This window comes from Hoplias malabaricus, chromosome 2 (genome assembly GCF_029633855.1).
Source record: "Hoplias malabaricus isolate fHopMal1 chromosome 2, fHopMal1.hap1, whole genome shotgun sequence".
In the NCBI taxonomy this organism is placed as follows: Eukaryota; Metazoa; Chordata; class Actinopteri; order Characiformes; family Erythrinidae; genus Hoplias; species Hoplias malabaricus.
In genome coordinates this window covers 50,933,732-50,954,825 of record NC_089801.1, presented here as the reverse complement: position 1 = coordinate 50,954,825, position 21,094 = coordinate 50,933,732, and the positions used below count along the sequence as shown (strand labels likewise).

The window sequence follows — 21,094 nt, the reverse complement described above, 5'->3', positions numbered from 1 at the left end:
TTAAAAACTTTAAACTAATAAAAACATTAACATTACACTGTAAAAATTGTGTTCAGGTTATTTCAAATAACATTTTATATTGTAATAAAAACAGTTGGTTCCTTTGTTGGTTACTTTGATTTATAATCGTTGTCAAAAGAAAGAAACTTTTTCACATTTTTTAAATTCGGTTTCACAAAAATATAAATTCAGCAAAAATAAATTAATCGTGCTAAACATTTTCCAGTAGATGGCGACGTAGGAGTTTTTACAGAAAACCCAGATCTAAACGTCTTTATATTGTGACATCTGATTTTAAAAAAATGACTAAATTTAACAGATCATTTCGACCCTTAACAGGAAAAAACTAGGATATTTAATTTTCCAGGACATTTTGATCAGAATTATAAGCTTTCAATAAGCACTTCAATAAATGACCCTGTGTCATTTATTGAAGTGCCAACCCTTAAACTTCTGTGCCACTCAGGAAGCCCTCAAGATGATTTTAATTTAAAACTGTCTGAATATATGTTTTGGACCCTAAGGTTTAAACATTTAAGTGAAAATAATGAACAGACATTCACAGAGAACACACATCTACGCATTAAATTTATTATAATATTCTTGCTAAAAATGTGCATGCAATTTGACTAATGTCCAACATTTTACATTCTTCTATCTGCCTTTTCAGCAATTTAGCTTTGCCCATTTACCGCTAAATTATTAGGAGGCAGAAAACAAAATCAGATCTGATTTATCAGTAGTAAGAGCTAACAGTAATAAAATGTTTTTCATACTGTACAAGATGAATAGATGTTGGAAAATATTTATCAAACATCCTTTAAAAGATATCCAAATCAGATATGCCATTCAGTCATTCATCTTCTGTAACTGCTTTATACTGGTCAAGGTGGGGGTAGATTTGTAACCTACTTGGAAGCACTGGGTGACCTAGGACACAGAGACCTTGAAGCTAATCACTCACACACACACTTTCAAAAAAGTTGGGACACTAAACAAATTGTGAATAAAAACTGAATGCAATGATGTAAAGGTGCCAACATCTAATATTTTATTCAGAATAGAACACAGATCAAGTTTAAACTGAGAGAATGTATCATTTTAAGGGAAAAATTTGTTTCAAAATTTCATGGCATCAACAAATCCCAAAAATTTGGGACACGGCCATTTTTTACCACTGTGTGGCATCCCCCCTTCTTACAACACTCAACAGACGTCTGGGAACAGAGGAGACCAGTTTCTCAAGTTTAGAAATAGGAATGCTCTCACATTCATGTCTAATACAGGCCTCTAACTGTTCAATCGTCTTGGGCCTTCTTTGTCGCACCTTCTTCTTTATGATGCGCCAAATGTTCTCTATAGGTGAAAGATCTGGACTGCAGGCTGGTCATTTCAGTACCCAGATCCTTCTCCTACGTAGCCATGATGTTGTGATTGCTGCAGAATGTGGTCTGGCATCATCTTGTTGAAAAATGCAGGGTCTTCCATGAAAGAGATGGCATCTAGATGGGAGCATATGTTGTTCTAGAACCTGAACATAGTTCTCTGCATTAATGGTGCCTTTCCAGACATGCAAGCTGCCCATGCCACAAGCACTCATGCAACACCATACCATCAGTGATGCAGGCTTCTGAACGGAGCGTTAATAACAACTTGGGTTATCCTTGTTCTCTCTGGTCCGGATGACATGGTCACAAAGGATCAGTGTTCCATAAAGAACTTCAAATCGTGACTCATCTGACCACAGAACAGTATTCCCTTTTGCCACACTCCATTTTAAAAGACCCCTGGCCCAGTGCAAACGTCTGAGCTTGTGGAACTTGTTTATAAATGGCTTCCTCTTTGCACTGTAGAGTATCATCTGGCAACGGCAGATGGCGCTGTGGATTGTGTTCACTGACAATGCTTTCTGGAAGTATTCCTGAGCCCATTAAGTTATTTCCTTGACAGTAGCATTCCTGTTTGAGGTGCAGTAACGTTTAAGGGCCCGGAGATCACGAGCATCCAGTAGAGTTTTACGGCCTTGACCCTTACACACAGCAATTGTTCCAGATTCTCTGAATATTTTGATGATGTTATGCACTGTTGACGATAATAACTTAAAAGTCTTTGCTATTTTACACTAGGTAACACCATTCTGGTATTGCTGCACTATCTTTCTGCGCGACAATGGTGGAATTGGTGATCCTCTTACCATCTTGGCTTCAGACAGACACTGACACTCTGAGAAGCTCTTTTTATACCCAATCATGTTGTCAATTGACCTAATTAGTGTTAATTGGTCTTCCAGCTGTTCTTTATATGCTCAATTTCCTTTTTCCAGCCACTTATTGCTACTTGTCCCAACTTTTTGGGGATTTGTTGACACTGTGAAATTTTGAATCAACATATTTTTCCTTTAAAATGTTACATTTACTCAGATTAAACTTTTGATCTGTCATCTATGTTCTATTACGAATAAAATATTGACAATTGACATCCCCACATCATTGCATTCAGTTTTTATTCACAATTTGTTTAGTGTCCCAACTGTTTTGGAATATATATATATATATAATATTGTTTCTTTTTTTAATGTAGAGATCAGCAATTCAGAAATTCTTCTTACCTGCTAGGTTTTCTACGCTAATTTAACAGAAACAAATGTAATGTAGACATAACTTCTGCAATGCGTCCATAGACTAATTTAATTTGTTCATCTGACTGCAGTTAGAAATGTTAAGATTGTTATCTCCAGGAATTTAACCTGGCAGACCTGAACAAATATGTTAAAGCACATCTGTGAATGTCCACATGAAGCTAGCATTGCCAATCATTAGAACTGTTTTTAGATAATGCAGTTACTTAATGGTTCCAGTGAGTCTCCAGGTGGTCTGACAGTGTAACATTGTTTCAAAATAAAAAAAAAATCTCCATTTTTGTTGATTTTTAATTCATTTGCATTCAGCAGTTGTCCTTTACATTGAGTGAAAATGTCATAATGAATTTACCAATTGAAATGCTTAAAAATGTTTTGGAATTAAATTTTTTATATCAATTTACATTGAAAGTTGTAAAGGTTATTTTCATTTTTCTATAAAATTACTAATCAATATTTCCACACATTTAAAACATTTATGATGTTTTAAACCCTTAAACTCCGTGTTATTGATTACTCATAAAGAAAACGTCGAATGCGTTGAGCTTTAACGATAATTATCAGTTGGAACGGTAGGTTTTGAATTACCTGCTACGAACGTTTTTTTCTGAAAAAAAAAAAAAAAACTACGTTACCCATGACGCCTAGCGGCCGTGGGCGTTACTAGGGTGCGGCTCTAGTTAACAAGTACTGTTAAACGTGTATCCCTCCTCTGCTGCCTTCATTCTTCCTTTTTTTCCTCATTCCTTCTCTCACAGCTTTCTGTAGTTGCTGAGCTTTGTGGTAAGTCTCTTTTAATCACTACATATTTAGTTCAGTAACTTTATCTCTCATCTCTGCAGGAGACCTTACCCGGGGATGAAACTGTGGGCTGCTTATATAAATTTGTTCATAACCTACGAAACAGAACTGAATTTGCTTCAGTGCTTACTCACGGAAGCAGATTTTATGTTATTTTAATGCCTGTCTTAAAGGGAGAAATGGTTCCCTACACCCTACTTTGTGCATTAAAATAATGCTTCCTGGAAACAGAACGTACTTATGTGTAATAAAACAACATTTACACTTTTAAATCCTTTCTGGGAATATTGTATGTGCCTTGTTTGGAAGTAGAAGCTAAAGTTTTATGACAAACATAGTGCCCTATGTAGGGATTAGGCAGCAATTTGGTATAATACAATATAAGAAAAATGCATCTTTTAAAACTAACTAAAATGTTATGTGTAATTTATTTACAGTTTAAACTTCCCTGAAGAGTGCAGTAGTGTAAAGTTACAATGGTAAGTGTTTTATTTATGAGTCTCTTGAAAATTCTGGTGGTTTAATAGCCATCATAATTTACATTTGTGTGGCCTCTGGACCACCTCTACACGGTAATGGTTTGACAGTTACAGTTCATACACAACATTATATAAAAAAAAAATAAGAAACATTTACTCAAAGTGTAACATTATTTCTAAAGGCTTTGCAAACACAGCTAGTTTTACATAATGCAAGTTGTTTCCCTCAATCACAGAAAAGGTGGGATTATGATTCTAGACTGATGGGTATTAAAGAGGTCTAATCATTAATTATAATCAACATTGCTATGGTCAGTGCTAATCTAATATTCAGCCAAAAAACAAATGCTGATAAAAGTTGACTGGACAGATGCTTTTGATGTTTCAGAGTAGAAGTTTAGTGCTGGGCGGAGGGGTGGTTTCTTTCTGTTTCCCCTGAATATGAGCCAAAATATAGAGAGAACAGTTTTTTTTCTCCCTTCCCTCCTCTCCTTCTCCCCCTCTTTGCCAGAGTGTGCATATGACTCATGACTGTGGGCGGTGTTCCTCAAAGGGTGGATCTCTCTCTCTCTCTCTCTCTCTCTCTCTCTCTCTCTCTCTCTCTCTCTCTCTCTCTCTCTCTCTCTCACACACACACACACACTCACTTCCATCTGTTGTACTGCACTGACAAACACATGGAGTAAGAGTTGTCCTGAGTTTCCATAGTTACATGCGCGGGGTCATGTTTCCAGAGCAAACACTCATAAACACTCGTTCATCTCCTTCAGAAAGATTACCTAAATCATAAATACGCTCTGTAAACATCAGCAATGCTTGGCTTCTGAAAAGTGTGTTTAAAATGAGAAAGCAGAGAGGCAGTTGGAGCATAGTCACCTGTCTAAAACCTGATTAGTTTGTTTAGTTTCATTTGGATCGTATCCTAGCATTTTGATTAATACAGATGTAGGTAGAGGTCAGTGTGAAGAGAGTAAGGAAGAGTAAAGGGTGGTGTGTGTTTGACCATGCTAAAACAATATAGACAAAGACATTTGAAGAATATTGCAAACAAAAAATGCTGTTATATAAATAAATGAACAAAAATCAACACATTCTGGTTGAATTAAACAGGCTTTGAAATAAGTATTGGCACTACTCTGTATATAGTGTAAAAAGCTTAAACTGAAATTTCAGACTAATATCTACCCTGGAGAAGCAGAATATTTACCGTGCTGAAATGTCTAAATTTTTTGTTAATTGTACTGAATCTGCAAACAACCCTACTTTTTCTAATGCATCTAAGTAGATTCAGTGCCAGCTTCTATATTATATATTCCAGATTTATTTATCAGCCTCTACATTAGACCACAATCCCAATATTCTTATATTCTTGTATTTGTGTATCAGTTTTACATATCATAAAGCCAACTGTCCTTTGTATTAATTGAATATTTCACAATGTACAGATGAGCAGAAATGGTTTTGAGGTAATTGGGACAAAATCATAGCCTAACATTTAAATTAATGTATTTTTCCGTCTTCTCTAAAGTCCTTGGTTTTGTTCCAACCTCAACAGTGTTTTGTTGGGTGTGTTCTGTTCTGCACTTACTTTAAATCTCTTACATATTTCTTATAGACTGAATTCGCAACTCATGGTTTTAAACTTTTTAGGCCATCGTGTTTTGCTGTCACTGATAACCACAACAAATATCCAGCTGTGACTAGATAATACTGCAGCCAAGACATCCATTAGTCTCAGACAATACACAGAGCTTTGCACAACCTCAAGTCCTCCAAAACACCCTGATCTCATTAAAATTCTTAATCTATGTGGCATGAGTGTTAGATTCAATCTTGCATTTGATATTCGAGCAAACACCAGACAATTCCAGTCTTCTGAAATAAACATTTTACTCATTAGCATATATTTAGCAGAAACTTTCAGCATTTCAAAATATCATGAACTCATAAATGGTACAACTTTATTATTAATTGCTCAAAATGTGTACAACAAGATGTTAGTTATCAACCCAAGGGTGCGCCATGCAGAATTCTGGTCTCATTACTGCTGCTGGTAATAATAATAGTCAATAAAGAAGACAGATCACCACAGTTAATCCCCTTATTGATATTCTACATTTAACACATTTGTGGTATTGAACTGGAGCAGCCCATGGAGCAGTTTGGGGGTTTAGATGCGTCTCAAGCTCAAGGGTCTCAAGCTAGCTTCTCTAACTTTAAGGGCACAGCTGTCCCCCAGTTCCCCATTTACACTGCATGTCTCCACTGATGACAAAAAATAGCATTAATAATAAATACCAATACAGAGAAGATTTAAACCTTTAAATCTGTAGTGAGTAACTGTTGTTAAAAATGCATCTCTCTCTTTGTCCCTCTCTGTCTCTATCTATCTATAATACACTTTTTTATATTTATTTATTTGTTTATTTTTACACATTATCATTGGACACTGATATGATTCCAGTTCAACTGCAGAAATCAGACACTTTTGCTTAAGGCTGTTAGTTCTTACTATGTCTTGCCACACCTATGATTTAAGGAGAAAGCCATTGGGACCCATTACTGACCCACCCATTCAAACACAATACTTGGAACGCATTGAGACCTAAAGCCTGATTTTTGTTTACTGCAGCCAACATTAGCTTGTATTCCTTTGGATTGTTGCGTATTTCTTAGGAGACAATATGTGACAATCCAAAGGCATTAAATACTTGGATTAGTTTAAGCCGGGTGCTACAAGTGGTTGTGGTGATGTGTGTGTGTGTGTGAGAGACAGAGAATGTGTTTAATGAGTATCTGCTAATAAAAAGGAATATGAATGCCCCGGTTGTCTTTGTAGGCTAATCCAAGCCAGTGGGAAAATGAGTGTTTGTGTCTGTGTTTGAATGTACTAATTAGGTCTACCTAATACTGGAACTGCTGTGAATTGTTTTGGTTTCACTTTTTGAACAAATAAAGCAGTTTGGGTATAAAACCATATCAGATTACAAGATATTAGCACCCATGGAGATAATGCATAACATGCATTACAGCTAAAACTGTGGTGTGGTCTTTACTACCTTTTTTCCAGTTTCAGAGAATATAAATACCCTACACTAATTTGATTGTGCTTTCTTTTTATTTGCATATGAAGTGTTCTAATCCCAAATTATAATTTTGGACATTTTTTGCCCACTGTTAGGAAGCAGGTGCTCTTTACTTTGGCTAGGAAGTGTGTATAACATTACTTTTCATATTGATAATGTGGGTGGCACCATGGTTTGGTGGTTAACATGTTAACGTTGGGTTTAAGTTCTATCTGGGTATAGTTTCCATGTCCTATGTATGACTACATGGGATTCTTCCAGGGTCTTTGGTTTTTCCCTACAGTCCAAAAACATGACGGTTAGGTGAACTGGCTTCTTTAATAAGTGTGTGTGTAAATAAATGTCTGTATGTGTGTGAGTGAAAGTGTGTATTCTCAAATATGGATTGGCACGTTACCCTGGGTGAATCCTGAGTGTTTGTTTCATAGATCGATAAAGGTTCTTTGGTTCATGGCCGAAGCATGATTGGCATGCAGTTCCATTGTCCTGGTCTGTTTGACATGGATAAGATGTTTACCGTACCTCAGGAGGTTTTCTTTATATTTTACTCTATATTTTTTCTCTTTCACCCACTTGTCTCATGACTTGGGCCTTGCCTCTAATGTAAATCTCACTAACATTTTCATAAAGTCAGGTAGGAAGAATGATGCAACATTGAAGACCTTTCTGATTCCAAAGGACTTGTGAAGTCAAAGTTCCTTGGGTTTCCATCCATCATACAAACTCATAAGTGTTTACAGATTGTATTTTTGCCTGATGGATTCATCAATAGAAATGTACTCAAACGTAAGGAGATTGTAATTATTTAATGTACAAAAGAGATTTACAGCTTTTTATGTGTGTGTAACATATAATTGGAATTTCTAATTCAGACTTTCTCCTGCTCTTTTGCAATTTTATTTTAACTGATGCATAATTTTATAAATGACAACTGTCATTTATTTGTAACCAAAAAAATTTAACTAAAGGTCTAATGTGGAAAACTTCACATAAATAGAAATAAAATGTAAATAGAATAGAAATAGAAAATAGTTAACCTAGAAAAAATGTTTATACTAGAAATATGAGATAATGAGGTGTGGGCTTGTCCACAGACAATATAATGTTTGCCAGAACCTATGCAAATTAATTTGTACAATAAATGTGTGTCTCATGAGTGGTGAAAGTGCCAAAGCTTAGACCCCAACTATCATTGCATGGTCACAGGTTCCCTATGCAGTGCACACCAAAATGTATTTGGGAAACTGGGGCCCTGAGGAGTTGGTATTCCCCATGGGTGTCAGGATTTGCAATGGCGCTGTTAGCAGCAGTTCAAAAAGAGGTGACCACTGGCTTCACATGTCTCAGAGGAGCATGGACTTGCCTCACCTTCCAAGTGCGTGAGTTAATTTGATTAGATAAATAACACATTGCAAAATACAATGGCACCCCCTATTGAAACAGTCCCTAAATGTATGTGAAAAATGGCGCCCCACCTGGCCTACCCATGATTGAGTTACAACCATTTCCCCGAGATTATAGTCTATATTTTAATAATGTGAAATTGAAAATGCCTGTTTGAACTAACTGCATTAAAGGCAGTTGAGTCTTAATGGTGATTAAAAATGTTTCTCCAACTTCATAACTGGACCAGTTATGTAATGAATACGCTGACCACACAGAAAGCAATCTACAGAGAAGCTTCCTGGCAGGAAAAAAGGAAGAATTATGATGTCATTGTCTCATGTTGAATAAGATCTAATTCCAGGCTTAAGCTTTGTCTGCCCACTCCATATTCCCCCTCTCTTTCTCTTTGCCTCTGCTTTGCAAGCTTTTTAACTCAGTCAAATTTTCCATGTGGAAAACTACTGGTTAAGACTGCCCTGCATTAGTTCTTAAAGGGACAGGCAGTTAAAAGTAAGCATTGCATATTCACAACGACTTGGAAAATGTGAGGTATTTGTAATAACTTAAGTTTTTGAATAAATTAGTGAGGTTATGGCTGCATTCTGGGTTAAACACTCATTTGGCCCATGTGGTTTCAACATTTTTAGTTAGTGCTAGTGGAGTTGTGCTAATAGCTGTTTAAGGGGACTATGTTTATAACTGTATGGTGCTGGAATAATCAGTTAAGCAGTGCTTTACTGATGTGACTAGGTTTTGTTATCAAATTTTCAAATATCAAATAGACATCAGAAGCTAGCAATTTGGGGGCAGAGCTTTCCAGCGTTCTGTGTAGCTTTGTTGTTCATTTGAAGCTTATTTTTCATTTCACATTGGTTCTCACCACATTTAATTTAGGTTTCAATGTATTTTACATTGAAACATTGTAGTAAACTCCTTAAATTCACAAGCCCATCTTGTATTGCTATAATAAACATAAGCTGCCATCTGACCCATTTGTGTAGAGACTTAGAATGTCATTAAATTTCTCACAAGCACAAGTTTTTTTTTGCCTTGTTATCAACTATTTTGTTTGTATTCCATTTGTGCATTTTAATAATGTAAGACCTGACTCCACCTGTTAGCAATTTGTTGAGGTGGTTGTAGCATAAAGCCACATTTTTCTATGGGTTATGTTAACTATATTTTTGACCATTTATTTCAAGCAATAAACTTGACAAGTGCTTTATAAACATGCATGCTATGTTGAGATGCTCCTATTTTCCCTCTACTTCATACCTGAATATGACAGGAATTCTACTCCACACTGTTACTTTTTAGAAGCTATTTTATTTTACAGTATGTAAAACAGACTATTTTTAGTTCTTTATTTATTTGTGAATTGATTTTTGAATATTTGAAGAAAAGATTCTTTACTCCACCTTCAACACTGGTATATTTTTATTAATTAATTTATTTATGTATTTATTCCCCCTGCCCCCTTCTTATAACATTTTTTTTTTCACAAATGGTTAAAGCTGTGATATTAATGGTAATAACACCTGAGATTTTCATTATTTTATAAGCAGTAAATTATTCAGGTCTGATTATTAGAAATCAGCAGATTATGAAAAATGTGTTAAAGCAAAGAAATCCCTAAGACTGAACATTACCAGAAACTTAAGAGTGGATACAAAATTAAACTCCTTTGTTTTTTTTCTATCAAGGCTGGAAGAGGAACTGTGAAGGCCCATACCGCATTCAACGCCAACAATGATGCTGAGACTCTTTTCAAGGCCATGAAAGGACTGGGTATGTTAGCATTTTTTTTTTTTTTAATTTTGGGGAGGTTTAATGCCTTTTCTACTCTGTTGTTCTCAACCAATCAAAACACAAATTAATAATCAGGTTAGTGGGGCTGTCATAAATGAATTAAATGGCATTGTACAATGTTTGTATTATTCTTTAAAGCTGCTGTTTAAACTGGATTAAAAAGAATGGGATTGTCTGCTGGATTACATGAATGTATTTTCACTGATTGCGTGCTGTGGACATATGCATGTTCTATAGAATTTACATACAGTTTGCCAAGCATGGATATTCAACATAGCACTTGCTTGTTCTTTTGTGTCACATCAATAAAATGAGTGCAGAAGTTGTTTAACTTTAATTTTTATTGTCTGTACAGGTACTGATGAGGAAACCATTCTGAAGCTGCTGACCTCACGCAGCAATGCTCAGCGCCAGCAGATAAAGGCAGCCTACAAGACCCTTCACGGCAAGGTAACATCAGGGCGGCATTGGGCATGGCAGGCATGGACACCATATTGGGGACCTCTCACTGAGCTGGAGCCTCTTAACATCAGTGGCAGCAGTGTAGCATAATAAGGAGGAAAATAAACATCAAAATCTGTTGGCTACATTAGCAATTTCATCATAGGATCTAAAGGAAAACTTCTTTCCAAATCTGAGTGAGTTATGCATACACACATCATATACAAGCTTCAGTTGATTCATTCATTTATTGAATGACACCACTTACTGAATTCAGGGTCATGGTGGGTCCGGAGCCTACCCGGAGTCACTGGGTGCAAGGCGGGAACACACCCTCGAGGGGGCGCCAGTCCTTGACAGGGCGACACTCACACGCCAATCCACCTACCAACATGTGTTTTTGGACTATGAGAGGAAACCGGAGCACCCGGATCTGTATGTTTAGTTTTATTACCTGTAATGTGCACTATGTAGGGAGTATGGTGCTATAGTGTGATGTGCATAAATGGGTCAGGGGTCCATGCTTGCATTTCATTTATTTGAACATCTAAATGAGAGTGAAAAGTGTTGAAAGAAACAATACAACATTTTGCATATTACAGTTTGAGTTGTCTGTTCGAGTAATGAGTAGGTCCCCAATATGGCAGCTACTGTACACTGTGACATCAGCTGCAACCTGTGTATATGGAAAAAGATTGATCATATTAGCTAAGGTTGTAAATGTTGCAAACATTCTGTTAAGAAAATAGATTGGTGAAGTCTGTTTCATGTTGTACAAAGGGCTCTTTCTTCATGTCTGTCTATAAGAGCCTTCCTTCTCTCATTTATATTTGTTCAGGCAGTGTGTGTGCTGCAGGATAGGTAATAATTCATTGCTCAGTCAGTGCAAATATACACACAATCATGTGTGTGTCCTCTGTTTTATTGCTGTATACTTTCAGTATGTTTGTTGGCTCCCAACATGCTGGTCCACCCTGTTTACATCAGCCTATGACTTTTATATAGGGTATGCACCCTATGCACACTTAGGGTAGGCATTAGCAGGCTTGGCATGTTGTTGAATATATATATATATATATATATATATATATATATATATATATATATATATATATATATATATATATATATATATATATATAATTATTATATATATATTTTTTCTTCTTTCCATTTTTCTTCTGCACTAACACAATGGGTCTTTTATAGTTGACAATCCCATTCATGTTGACTTATGTACCTAAAAGGCACTAGCACTGATTGTTTGACTAATAAAACATCTTTTTTGTGATGTTGTAGGCATTCTTCTGTCAACTTTTCTTTAACCTCAACTTTTTTTAATGTTCAACTAATGGGTAACGTTAATGTCTAGTAAACTGACGCACACATACACAAAAAGAAGAACTGAAACCAAGAAAATGGGAAGTGAGAGACACCTTGGTATCAGTGATGGTTTCCAAGTATTTTATCATTAGATTGTATATAATGGGTAATGTATTTCAAGATAAAAATCTGCACTTGTGGGTCAGTAATTGATTTTTCTTTTTAAATATTTACTGATAATGATTTAGTACAAACAAGGCCTGTGCTATATTGACTGATTCTTTAAAACATTTACTTTTGAATCACTTAATTGTGTGGATGATAGCAACTTCCATCATACTAATTTCCTCATTCCTTTCTTTCTCTCTCTCTCTCTCTCTCTCTCTCTCTAGGACTTGGTGAGTGATCTGAAATCTGAGCTCGGAGGCAAGTTTGAGACTCTGATTGTGGCACTAATGGAAACACCTGTAATGTATGATGTGACATCATTAAGGCATGCCATTAAGGTATGTACGCACACACTACTTGTAACGTTGTTATATATATAACTTGGCTTGGCTAATGGGTTTAAAAGCCTGTTAATAACAAGAGTAAATGATTAAGTAATGACATTTCAGAAAAAGATTTAAATCAACCTAACACTTTGTTTTGTTTTATTTAGGGAGCAGGCACTGATGAGAAGGTTTTGGTTGAGATCCTGGCATCTCGAACTCAAGCTGAGATTCGAGAGATTATCAAGGTCTATAAGCAGGGTAGGTGTGTGTGTGTGTGTGTGTGTGTGTGTGTGTGTGTGTGTTTGTTGCCTATGTATTGATGCAGAAATGATGCAGAAACAGTCATTTGTATAATTGCTTTGAGGATAATGATGAGTGTGTGTGTGTGTGTGGCCTGTGTATTGATGCAGAAACAGTCATTTGTATAATTGCTTTGAGGATAATCATGATAAAGGGTGTGTGTTATAGAGTATGAGCATAACCTGGAGGATGATGTGGCTGGTGACACTAGTGGTCACTTCAAGAGGATGCTGGTCATTCTGCTACAGGTAACGTTGGTGTCACGTTTTGGAGATCCAGTCATTTAGTACAGAAAAAGTGCTTTGACCCCTTTATTGGAAACAGATATGTTGTAGACCACAGAGCTGATTATGGTGAGTTACTTTTGGATTTGAACCACTCCACATGGAGCAGTGGATATGACCTGAACACAAATGCATCCAATACACATGTGAGCTTGTGCAAAAAAGGTCAACAAAACAAATATATCTGGTCATGGATGGTTCTGTCATCAGAAACTAATCAATGATGAATGGAGTAAAATGTGACTGAATTATGCATTACAACAAATAATAGTTTGTAGGGTGATAGGGTGATAGTTTGTAACTGCGCACCTTTTATGGTGGCACTATAACGTAAACCATATGTCCAAACATTAGTGACAACCCCTTGTAATGTGGAAAACACCCCACCCCAAATATGCAGTTGTACATGCCCCAGTTTTTGCTTTTTTTTTTTTTTTTTTTTGCTTTTTTTTTTCAGAGAATATGAATGATAACACATTTTTTTTCCACTTTTAGTTAGTGGTTGGGTGAAGCCATTTATTGTCAAACGACTGTGTTTTCTCTTTTTAAAATCATAATGACAACCAAACATATCCAAATGACCCTGATCAAAAGTTCGCATACCCTGGTCATTTTGGCCTGATAACATGCACAGAAGTTGGCACAAATGGTTCTGAATGGCTACTAAAGGTAACATCCTCACCTGTGACTTGTTTGCTGGTAATCAGTGTGTGTGCATAAGAGCTGAGTGAGTTCCTGGGATCCAGACAGTCTCTTGAAACTTTCATCCATCCACACACGTTTCTGGATTGTCAGTCATGGCGAAAGAATTGTCAATGGATCTACTGGAAAAGGTAGTTGAACTGTATAAAACTGGAAAGGGATACAAAAAGATGTCCAAGGAATTGACAATGGCAGTCAGCAGTGTTCAAACTGTGATTAACAAATAGAAAATCGGGGGCTCTGTAAAAACTGAACCATGGTCAGGTAGACCAACAAAAATTTTGGCCACAACTGCCAGGAAAGTTGTTCAAGACGCAAAGAAAAACCCACAAATAACATCAGCTGAAATACAGGACAGTCGAATTTCCAGAAGAAAGCCATTACTGTGCAAATGCCACACAGTATCTCGCATACAATATGCCAAATAGCACAGAGACAAGCCTCAAAACTTCTGGAACAAGTTAATTTGGAGTGATGAGACCAAAATCGAACTTTTTGGCCACAACCATAAACGTTACATTTGGAGAGGTGTCAACAAGGCCTATGATGAAATACTACTGTAAAATTTGGAGGTAGATCACTGATGTTTTGGGGATGTGTGAACTACAAAGGCACAGGAAACTTGGTCAAAGTTTAAGGAAAGATGAATGCAGCACGTTATCAGCAAATATTGGAGGCAAATTTGCACTCTTCAACCCGGAAGCAGCGCATGGGACGTATTTGGACGTTCCAACATGACAACGATCCAAACACAAGGCCAAGTCGACCTGTCATTGGCTACAGCAGAACAAAGTTAAGGTCCTGGAGTGGCCATCTCAGTCTCTTGACGACAGTATGGTTGCTGTGTGTTTTTTAAATTAAATACAGCTAGTAAGCCAAAAGTATTTCTTTTAACAGAAGCCTAAAATACACGAAGACCAGAAAAAGCTGAAGCAACAGAGAAAAGAGCAGCAAAGCAGAGTTAATCAGCAGCTAAAACCATAGAGTCCATAACACAGGATCTTCTGTACAATTGACGATTAAGATGAAGTAGTTACAGAAAATGAATGAAAGAAGAGTTTTAAGATTGTATTTGTAATATCGTTGTTTTTGTTTTAGGCCAGCAGGCAGCAGGGTGTTCAAGAGGCCACCATCCAGAGTGATGCTCAGGTAGGCTATGTTTGTTCATGTATGAAATGTGATTTATATTGGTGATTGAAGTTGAATGTAAAATACTTTCAGACACATACACGTGTGAGATGTTTGGGAGATAGTTGGAAACTGCACTGACCTTCACGTGTCAAAGTTGGGTTTGTCTCACTGTGGGGGTATTCCAGAGTATGGGCTATGCAAGGAACTCGATTGTGTTAACTCAGAGTTCACCACATCATGGAATTTTAGATTTCAGATTTGAGTGTCCGTTACTATGACACCTTGTTCTAAAGCAAACCTGTTTTCTGCTTTACACTGCCCTGGGGTTAACCATGGTTTACTCTAACCAGAGCTGAATCATGACCAATCAAGGATCCAGTGGACACTGAACCTTAAATTATTCACCCCAATGTCAGGAATGTGTGATTTTATTTATTTTTTTCAAAGCCCAGTTAGGACAAGAATGGACAGTAAAAACCTCCACACCATTTAAACTTGCAGGGCTCCCAAAGGTCAACTCTGTGATCATCCCGCACAAAGGATTCCACATTGTCCTGTAACAATAATAATTTAGTTTCTTGAAAGGTGTTCAGACCCAAAAAGATAGGTTTGTTTCACCATTAGGATACTCAGTTACTGCAAGAGTGCCATCAGTCACTGTGGGGATATGGTGTTTATACTGTAACAATGGAGTTGATCCCACTTGAATTGCCCCTAGAGTAAGAAAACCCTATAAAGAACAGCATATGTAAACTCAGGAAAGATATTTTAATGGCATATTAAACCTTATTTTGGGCCATTGTGTCAAATGGTGAATTTTGAAATTGAAATTATTTCAAAGTCCATCAAAGTCCGTCAAATCTGTGGTTAATCCTCCTATCTATACTCTACTGAACAGTTTTTAAAAAGTTAACCGTGAATGCATTTCTCTTAGCATCAACAGACTAAATCTTTAGTACTAGATTGTGATTAACAAAATATTAGTCCGCTTTTCTGGAAATGAAATCTCTGGATATGCCATTCCAGGATTAGTCAAATGGGAATTTTTCAGTAAAAAAAAAAATTAAAAGTAGCTTTGTGTAATACCCCACTCTGCTTTCACCTACCACTGTAACGTGGCAGAAAATGTAACTTGCCTAGTTCAAACACATAAAACTAATATATATGGTTAATTAAGAGGCTTTTCTTACCTACAGTACATAATGGAACCATGTGCAGCTGTCATAATATTATTTATTTATTTATTTATGTTTGGTAGGCTCTCTTTAATGCAGGAGAAAAAAAGTTTGGAACTGATGAGGATCAGTTCATTACTATTTTGGGGAACCGCAGTCCTGAACACCTTAGGAGAGGTAAGTTACTTAATCATATATATTTATTCCTAAAGATATGAGGTAAATTAATTAGCACAGTGTGTCTTATACATAATGATATCATATCACGTTTATTTTGACCCAGGGTAAACCAAGTCTCTAATTGGAGAAACATTTGCCTATATATGCCTTTATAATACTCGATGAAAGTCTACATAAAATTTGCCAGCATTTACCTCCTTTCCTTAATTAGATATTACTTTTGATATCTTCATAAATCCTGTGTAATCTTAATTTACATCATCATTAATCATGAAGTTATTACTATGTAATATAACCTTTTGTACTAGTAAAAGACAGTGTCTTTTTATTCTTTTTACTGATTATTTATTGTTTATTTCAATAGTCCGGCTCCAGTAATACAGCTCCTCACTCATTGTGTTTTCATTGAATTACACTAAAATGGACTCTACACTACAATACACTGCCCACATGAGAGGTTATGTTTAGGGTTAAAGTTGCCACAAACAATACAAAACACAACATATCACCAGCACACACAAACTGTACCACACTTAAACCTTCAGAGACTGAAATACAGACTGGGTAAAAGCACCACACATCTGCAAAGAGCACTTATTTTAGTAGATTTGATCTGCATTTTTAATTAACATCCAATAGAAGGGAAGATTAAGTGCACATTTAATGCTTTTTTGAAGCAAAGGTAAAAAAAAAATTTAAGAGAAAAATACATTGATAATAAAATGAACGCTGTGAAATTTCTGTGGCATTCTGTATTACAATGAATGTAATCACAAGTCTATATTGCATGAGTCAATTTGTATTTGTTTTATTTTCTGCATGTTTTGTACTGTGTGAATATTTTGAACCATCAAAGCTCAGAAGTTTTTTGCTGAGCAAGCTCCTAATTGTAAAAGTGTTCTGAAGATTTGAGAAAGAAAAGGCAACTTCATTCCATACTCAGAAGTACTTTCTGTCCTGCAGAGACTGTATAGGGTTTAAGGCTGCTAAGAAACTGTTTACATTATACATGTTGTTGTGTACTGTAAATAATTTTGTTATCATTTGTCCACTATGTTGCCTTCAATGTGGTATTTTTTTTTTTATTTTTTTTTTGTTTTTTTTGTGAAATGTCATGGACCTAGCTATCTCCTTGTGACCACCCATGTGGTCTACATTGTAAACAGCAGTCCTACTAAATCTGTAACATGTAGATTAGACCAGTGATAGATTATGTTTTGAGGAGACCATACTTTCTGTGTCTGCGTAATAATGAGTGACAACTCCTTCCATTACATTTATAGGTCTGAGTTGCTTCACTAATTTCTAAATTTTAGTAAGGTTAAGGCCCCCATTGTTCACAGGTTGTGTTCCACTTTTGCAGTGTTTGATGCCTATATGAAGCTCTCTGGATTTCAGATAGAGGAAAGCATTGAGAGAGAAACCTCTGGAGGTCTCCAACATGTGCTGCTGGCTGTGGGTAAGAAATGCACAAACATTTTCTCTCAAGCGTTACATCCGTTAAGACATGAAGATTAGTTCAACTGTGTTGAATATGATGTCCAACAGTGATGTTGTCTCTTTCTCTCATTCTCTTTCCTTGTCTCTCACAGTGAAATGTGCGAGGAGTGTTCCTGCCTATTTTGCTGAGTGTCTGTACAAATCCATGAAAGTAAGAGTTTCAGAAATGCTGATGAATGCTCTGTGGTGCTAAAAGTATGTTGGATTGACAGCAGGTTGGATGTGATATTCAGTGTGCTACATGGGCCATTATTCAGTTCAGGTTTTTTTCACCCCCCACTTTTATTTATAAAGTTTTTATAATCAGACTGAACACAGTGGTAAGAATTTCAGTTCTTTTACATGGCTATATTGGTAAGCAAGTCAATTTTATAGTACATTTAAAATCAAACTTCTTTACAAAATGAAATAATAATTTATTGCTCATTACTAACATATGCTTGTAATATATACTACATATTATAAATAAAATTCCATTAGTGATGTCAAAAACCTTAGGTCGCAAATTAAAAAAAAAAGTGTTGCTGAATTTTGAAATTTAACAGGCATGTTTCCCAACAAGAACTGGGACCCCTTACACCTAAGCAAAATCTAGAAAATGGGATTCACCTTCATTCTAAATATTTTTAAAATTAACATGTACGTTTGTGGAGAACTACGGTTCTCTCTGGTTTACTTATGTTACTTATGCATTTTTGAAAAGATGACTGTTGGTTGTACATGGATGAAGTTTAACTTAAGTTTTTATTTACTGTTTGAACTACCACAGTACTACACCTTTGGTTCTTTGTTTACTTTCATACAGTTGGTGTCTCCTGAATTTAGAGTCCGAAACGATAAAACCTTAAGTAATATGAAACTATAAAATTAAGTACATTTTAATATTACCTGTAGAGCAGGAATAAAGCAACTTTTGCCATGAGCAGTGATAGAGGAAGGATTTTATTATTATTATTTTTTAATACACTGACACTGGTTTTGGTAACACATTAAACTAGTTTCTAGTGCACAAACTTTCTGGAGAGCTGGCAAATGGTGATGAATTTTATAAAAAAAAAAAAAAATCATAAATATTCCATTTTAGTGTCGAGAAACAAATAGGCCAGTGTGTGTTTCATTTTATAAAGTAGTAGAGAGTTTGTGTTGCCTGGGCTGATATGAGACAGTGCATATGAAGGTAGAGGAAAAGTTTGAAATATCCTGATCCAAGCCCAGCATACGTAGAAAAGCCCAACCATGTATATGGTAAACTGACTCAAAATTCACATCTACATATTATCAAAGAATTGAGGCACATGTCATGCTAAGTATTTGATTATATGTTGATGTGTTATTGCAATAGATTTATTTGCACAGTGTAAAGCCCTACTGTTTCTTCAGGGAGCAGGGACTGATGATGCAACCCTGATAAGGATCATGGTTTCCCGCAGTGAGATTGACCTGCTGGATATACGTGCAGCATTCAGGAAGTCATTTGCAACTTCTCTGCACAAAATGATTCAGGTACTCATTCTTAACATATACCACATTTAAGATCAAGCAAACTTCATCTGAGACAACATGTGTAATATATTACAAAACCCCATTTCCACCAAAAAAAAGTTGGGAAAATGTGCCAAATGTAAATAAATCTCAGTGCAATAATGTGGAAATAATTTAAACCCTACTATTTAATTGAAAATTGTATGAAGACAAGATTTAAAATGTTGATACTGAGAAATGTTGTTTTTATTTGTGGAAAAAAAAAAAGTTTTGTTTTGTATTCTTTGTTTGCCAATAACATGTTACCACAAAAATGTTGGAAAAGGGCAATAAATGACAGATAAATTTGTCATGCTACAAAAAGAAAATAAAAAAAGAAAAGAAATCATAGGCAACAGGTCCATGACATGATTGGGATTAAAAACATTATCTCAGAGGATGTGTCTTTTAGAAGTAAAGATAGGGGAGGTTTATCACTCTGTGAAAGACTGCACCAGCAAATAATGAAACTATTTAAGAATTTTTCTCAACATAAAAATAGCAAAGAACCTGAGTATTTGGAGAAGCCAGAGAAAACTCTATGAGGAAGGGACAAGGATGAAACCAATACTCAGGCCCTCAGATGGCACTGTATTTAAAACCAGACCTCTTATAGTGTCATTTTCATTTAAATATAGGGATTAATAGTTTGCATATCCTTGTATTCTGTGTTTTATTTACAATTTACACAGCATCCAAATTTTAGCTGTAGTTGTTCATTAGTCCAAATAAAATATCAAACTAATATGCCCCATACATTAAGTGCTATCATGTTCCACATTTATAATCCCTTGCTTTTCTTTTTCTCTCTCTCTCTCTTTCTTTCAGAATGACACCTCTGGTGACTATCGTAAGACCCTGCTCCTGTTGTGTGGTGGTGATGATGCTTAACTCCAATCATCTCCCAGATCTCTACTACACAAACTTGCATTGTTGAGCATTTTGGGTTACGATCAAGTCTTTAATTGGATAACTACAACTAATAGCATTGTTTTAATAATTAACTTAGATGAAGGCTATTTTGATCATGGGAGTTTTATATGCTTGTCAGTACTTGTGTAAGTCTGTAGTTTGTGAACTGTGACTGGTTATAAAAGTTGATTGAAGTATATCTAATAGACAAACGGTGCTACATAATTGAGAGCTCAGATAAAAAGATAATATTTTCATGTAATTTCCTGTACTACTTTAATCCAATAAAATGAATAATAAATTGTGTCACTTTTTTTGTGTTAAACTGTTGTGTTTTCACGGCCATACGACCATATTGCTGGTGTTGTAATTATATACAGGAAAAAATGTAATATTTTATGCCAATCAATCTCAGAGCCCACCTTAACGGTCAGCAACCAGCTACACCCAACACTGAAGGTTACTTATTAGGCCCAGCCCATATGTACTTACCTCACCCACGGCATCGCTAGCTCTTCATGCGGTTTATCAAGTAGACACCTCCCATATTTAAGTGTTTTGCTCTGACGTCATGCAAGGGGCGTTCCCGGTGGGCGTATCTGCATCATAGAAACGCTGTCAGGTGGTGCTGCAATAGACCTTCCTCCTGTACTGTGCCTTCTGGAGGTGTCGAGGGCTTAGCAGTGAAGTCTGATGTCCCCAGTAGTGTGTTCTCCCAAAGTCAGGGATGGACTGGCCATCTAGTGTACGGGGCATTTTTCCTTTCCGACAGTCCTGACATTTTTTAAAATTTAAATCTGACCGACCTATAAAACCAGTAGACCAGCGGCCCGATTGACACTGGGTTGGCCCAATCACTTTGTTAAACACCAACCCCTTTCACGTTGCTCCTGTCTGCGTAATGTATTTGTCAAAAAATAATAATAAATAGC

The 21,094-nt window shown here is 36.1% G+C and overlaps 1 protein-coding gene across 1 annotated transcript; it reads left to right on the top strand.

Moving 5' to 3' along the window:
• Nucleotides 1-3,293: 3,293 nt before the first annotated feature.
• LOC136686361 (annexin A5-like) lies at nt 3,294-20,464 on the top strand. Its single transcript, XM_066660084.1, has 13 exons — nt 3,294-3,421; nt 3,877-3,918; nt 10,094-10,178; nt 10,555-10,649; nt 12,356-12,469; nt 12,625-12,715; nt 12,926-13,005; nt 14,842-14,892; nt 16,133-16,226; nt 17,593-17,688; nt 17,822-17,880; nt 19,110-19,232; nt 20,079-20,464. Exons 2-13 carry the CDS (start codon nt 3,916-3,918, stop codon nt 20,139-20,141), a joined length of 954 nt encoding a protein of 317 aa, XP_066516181.1. The 5' UTR covers nt 3,294-3,421; nt 3,877-3,915; the 3' UTR covers nt 20,142-20,464.
• The last annotated feature ends 630 nt before the right edge of the window (nt 20,465-21,094 follow it).

Coding starts and splice junctions, on each gene's coding strand:
- LOC136686361 (XM_066660084.1), top strand. Junction 10,179..10,554: donor CAAGGCCATGAAAGGACTGG/GTATGTTAGCAT, acceptor TTGTCTGTACAG/GTACTGATGAGGAAACCATT. Junction 17,689..17,821: donor ACATGTGCTGCTGGCTGTGG/GTAAGAAATGCA, acceptor TGTCTCTCACAG/TGAAATGTGCGAGGAGTGTT.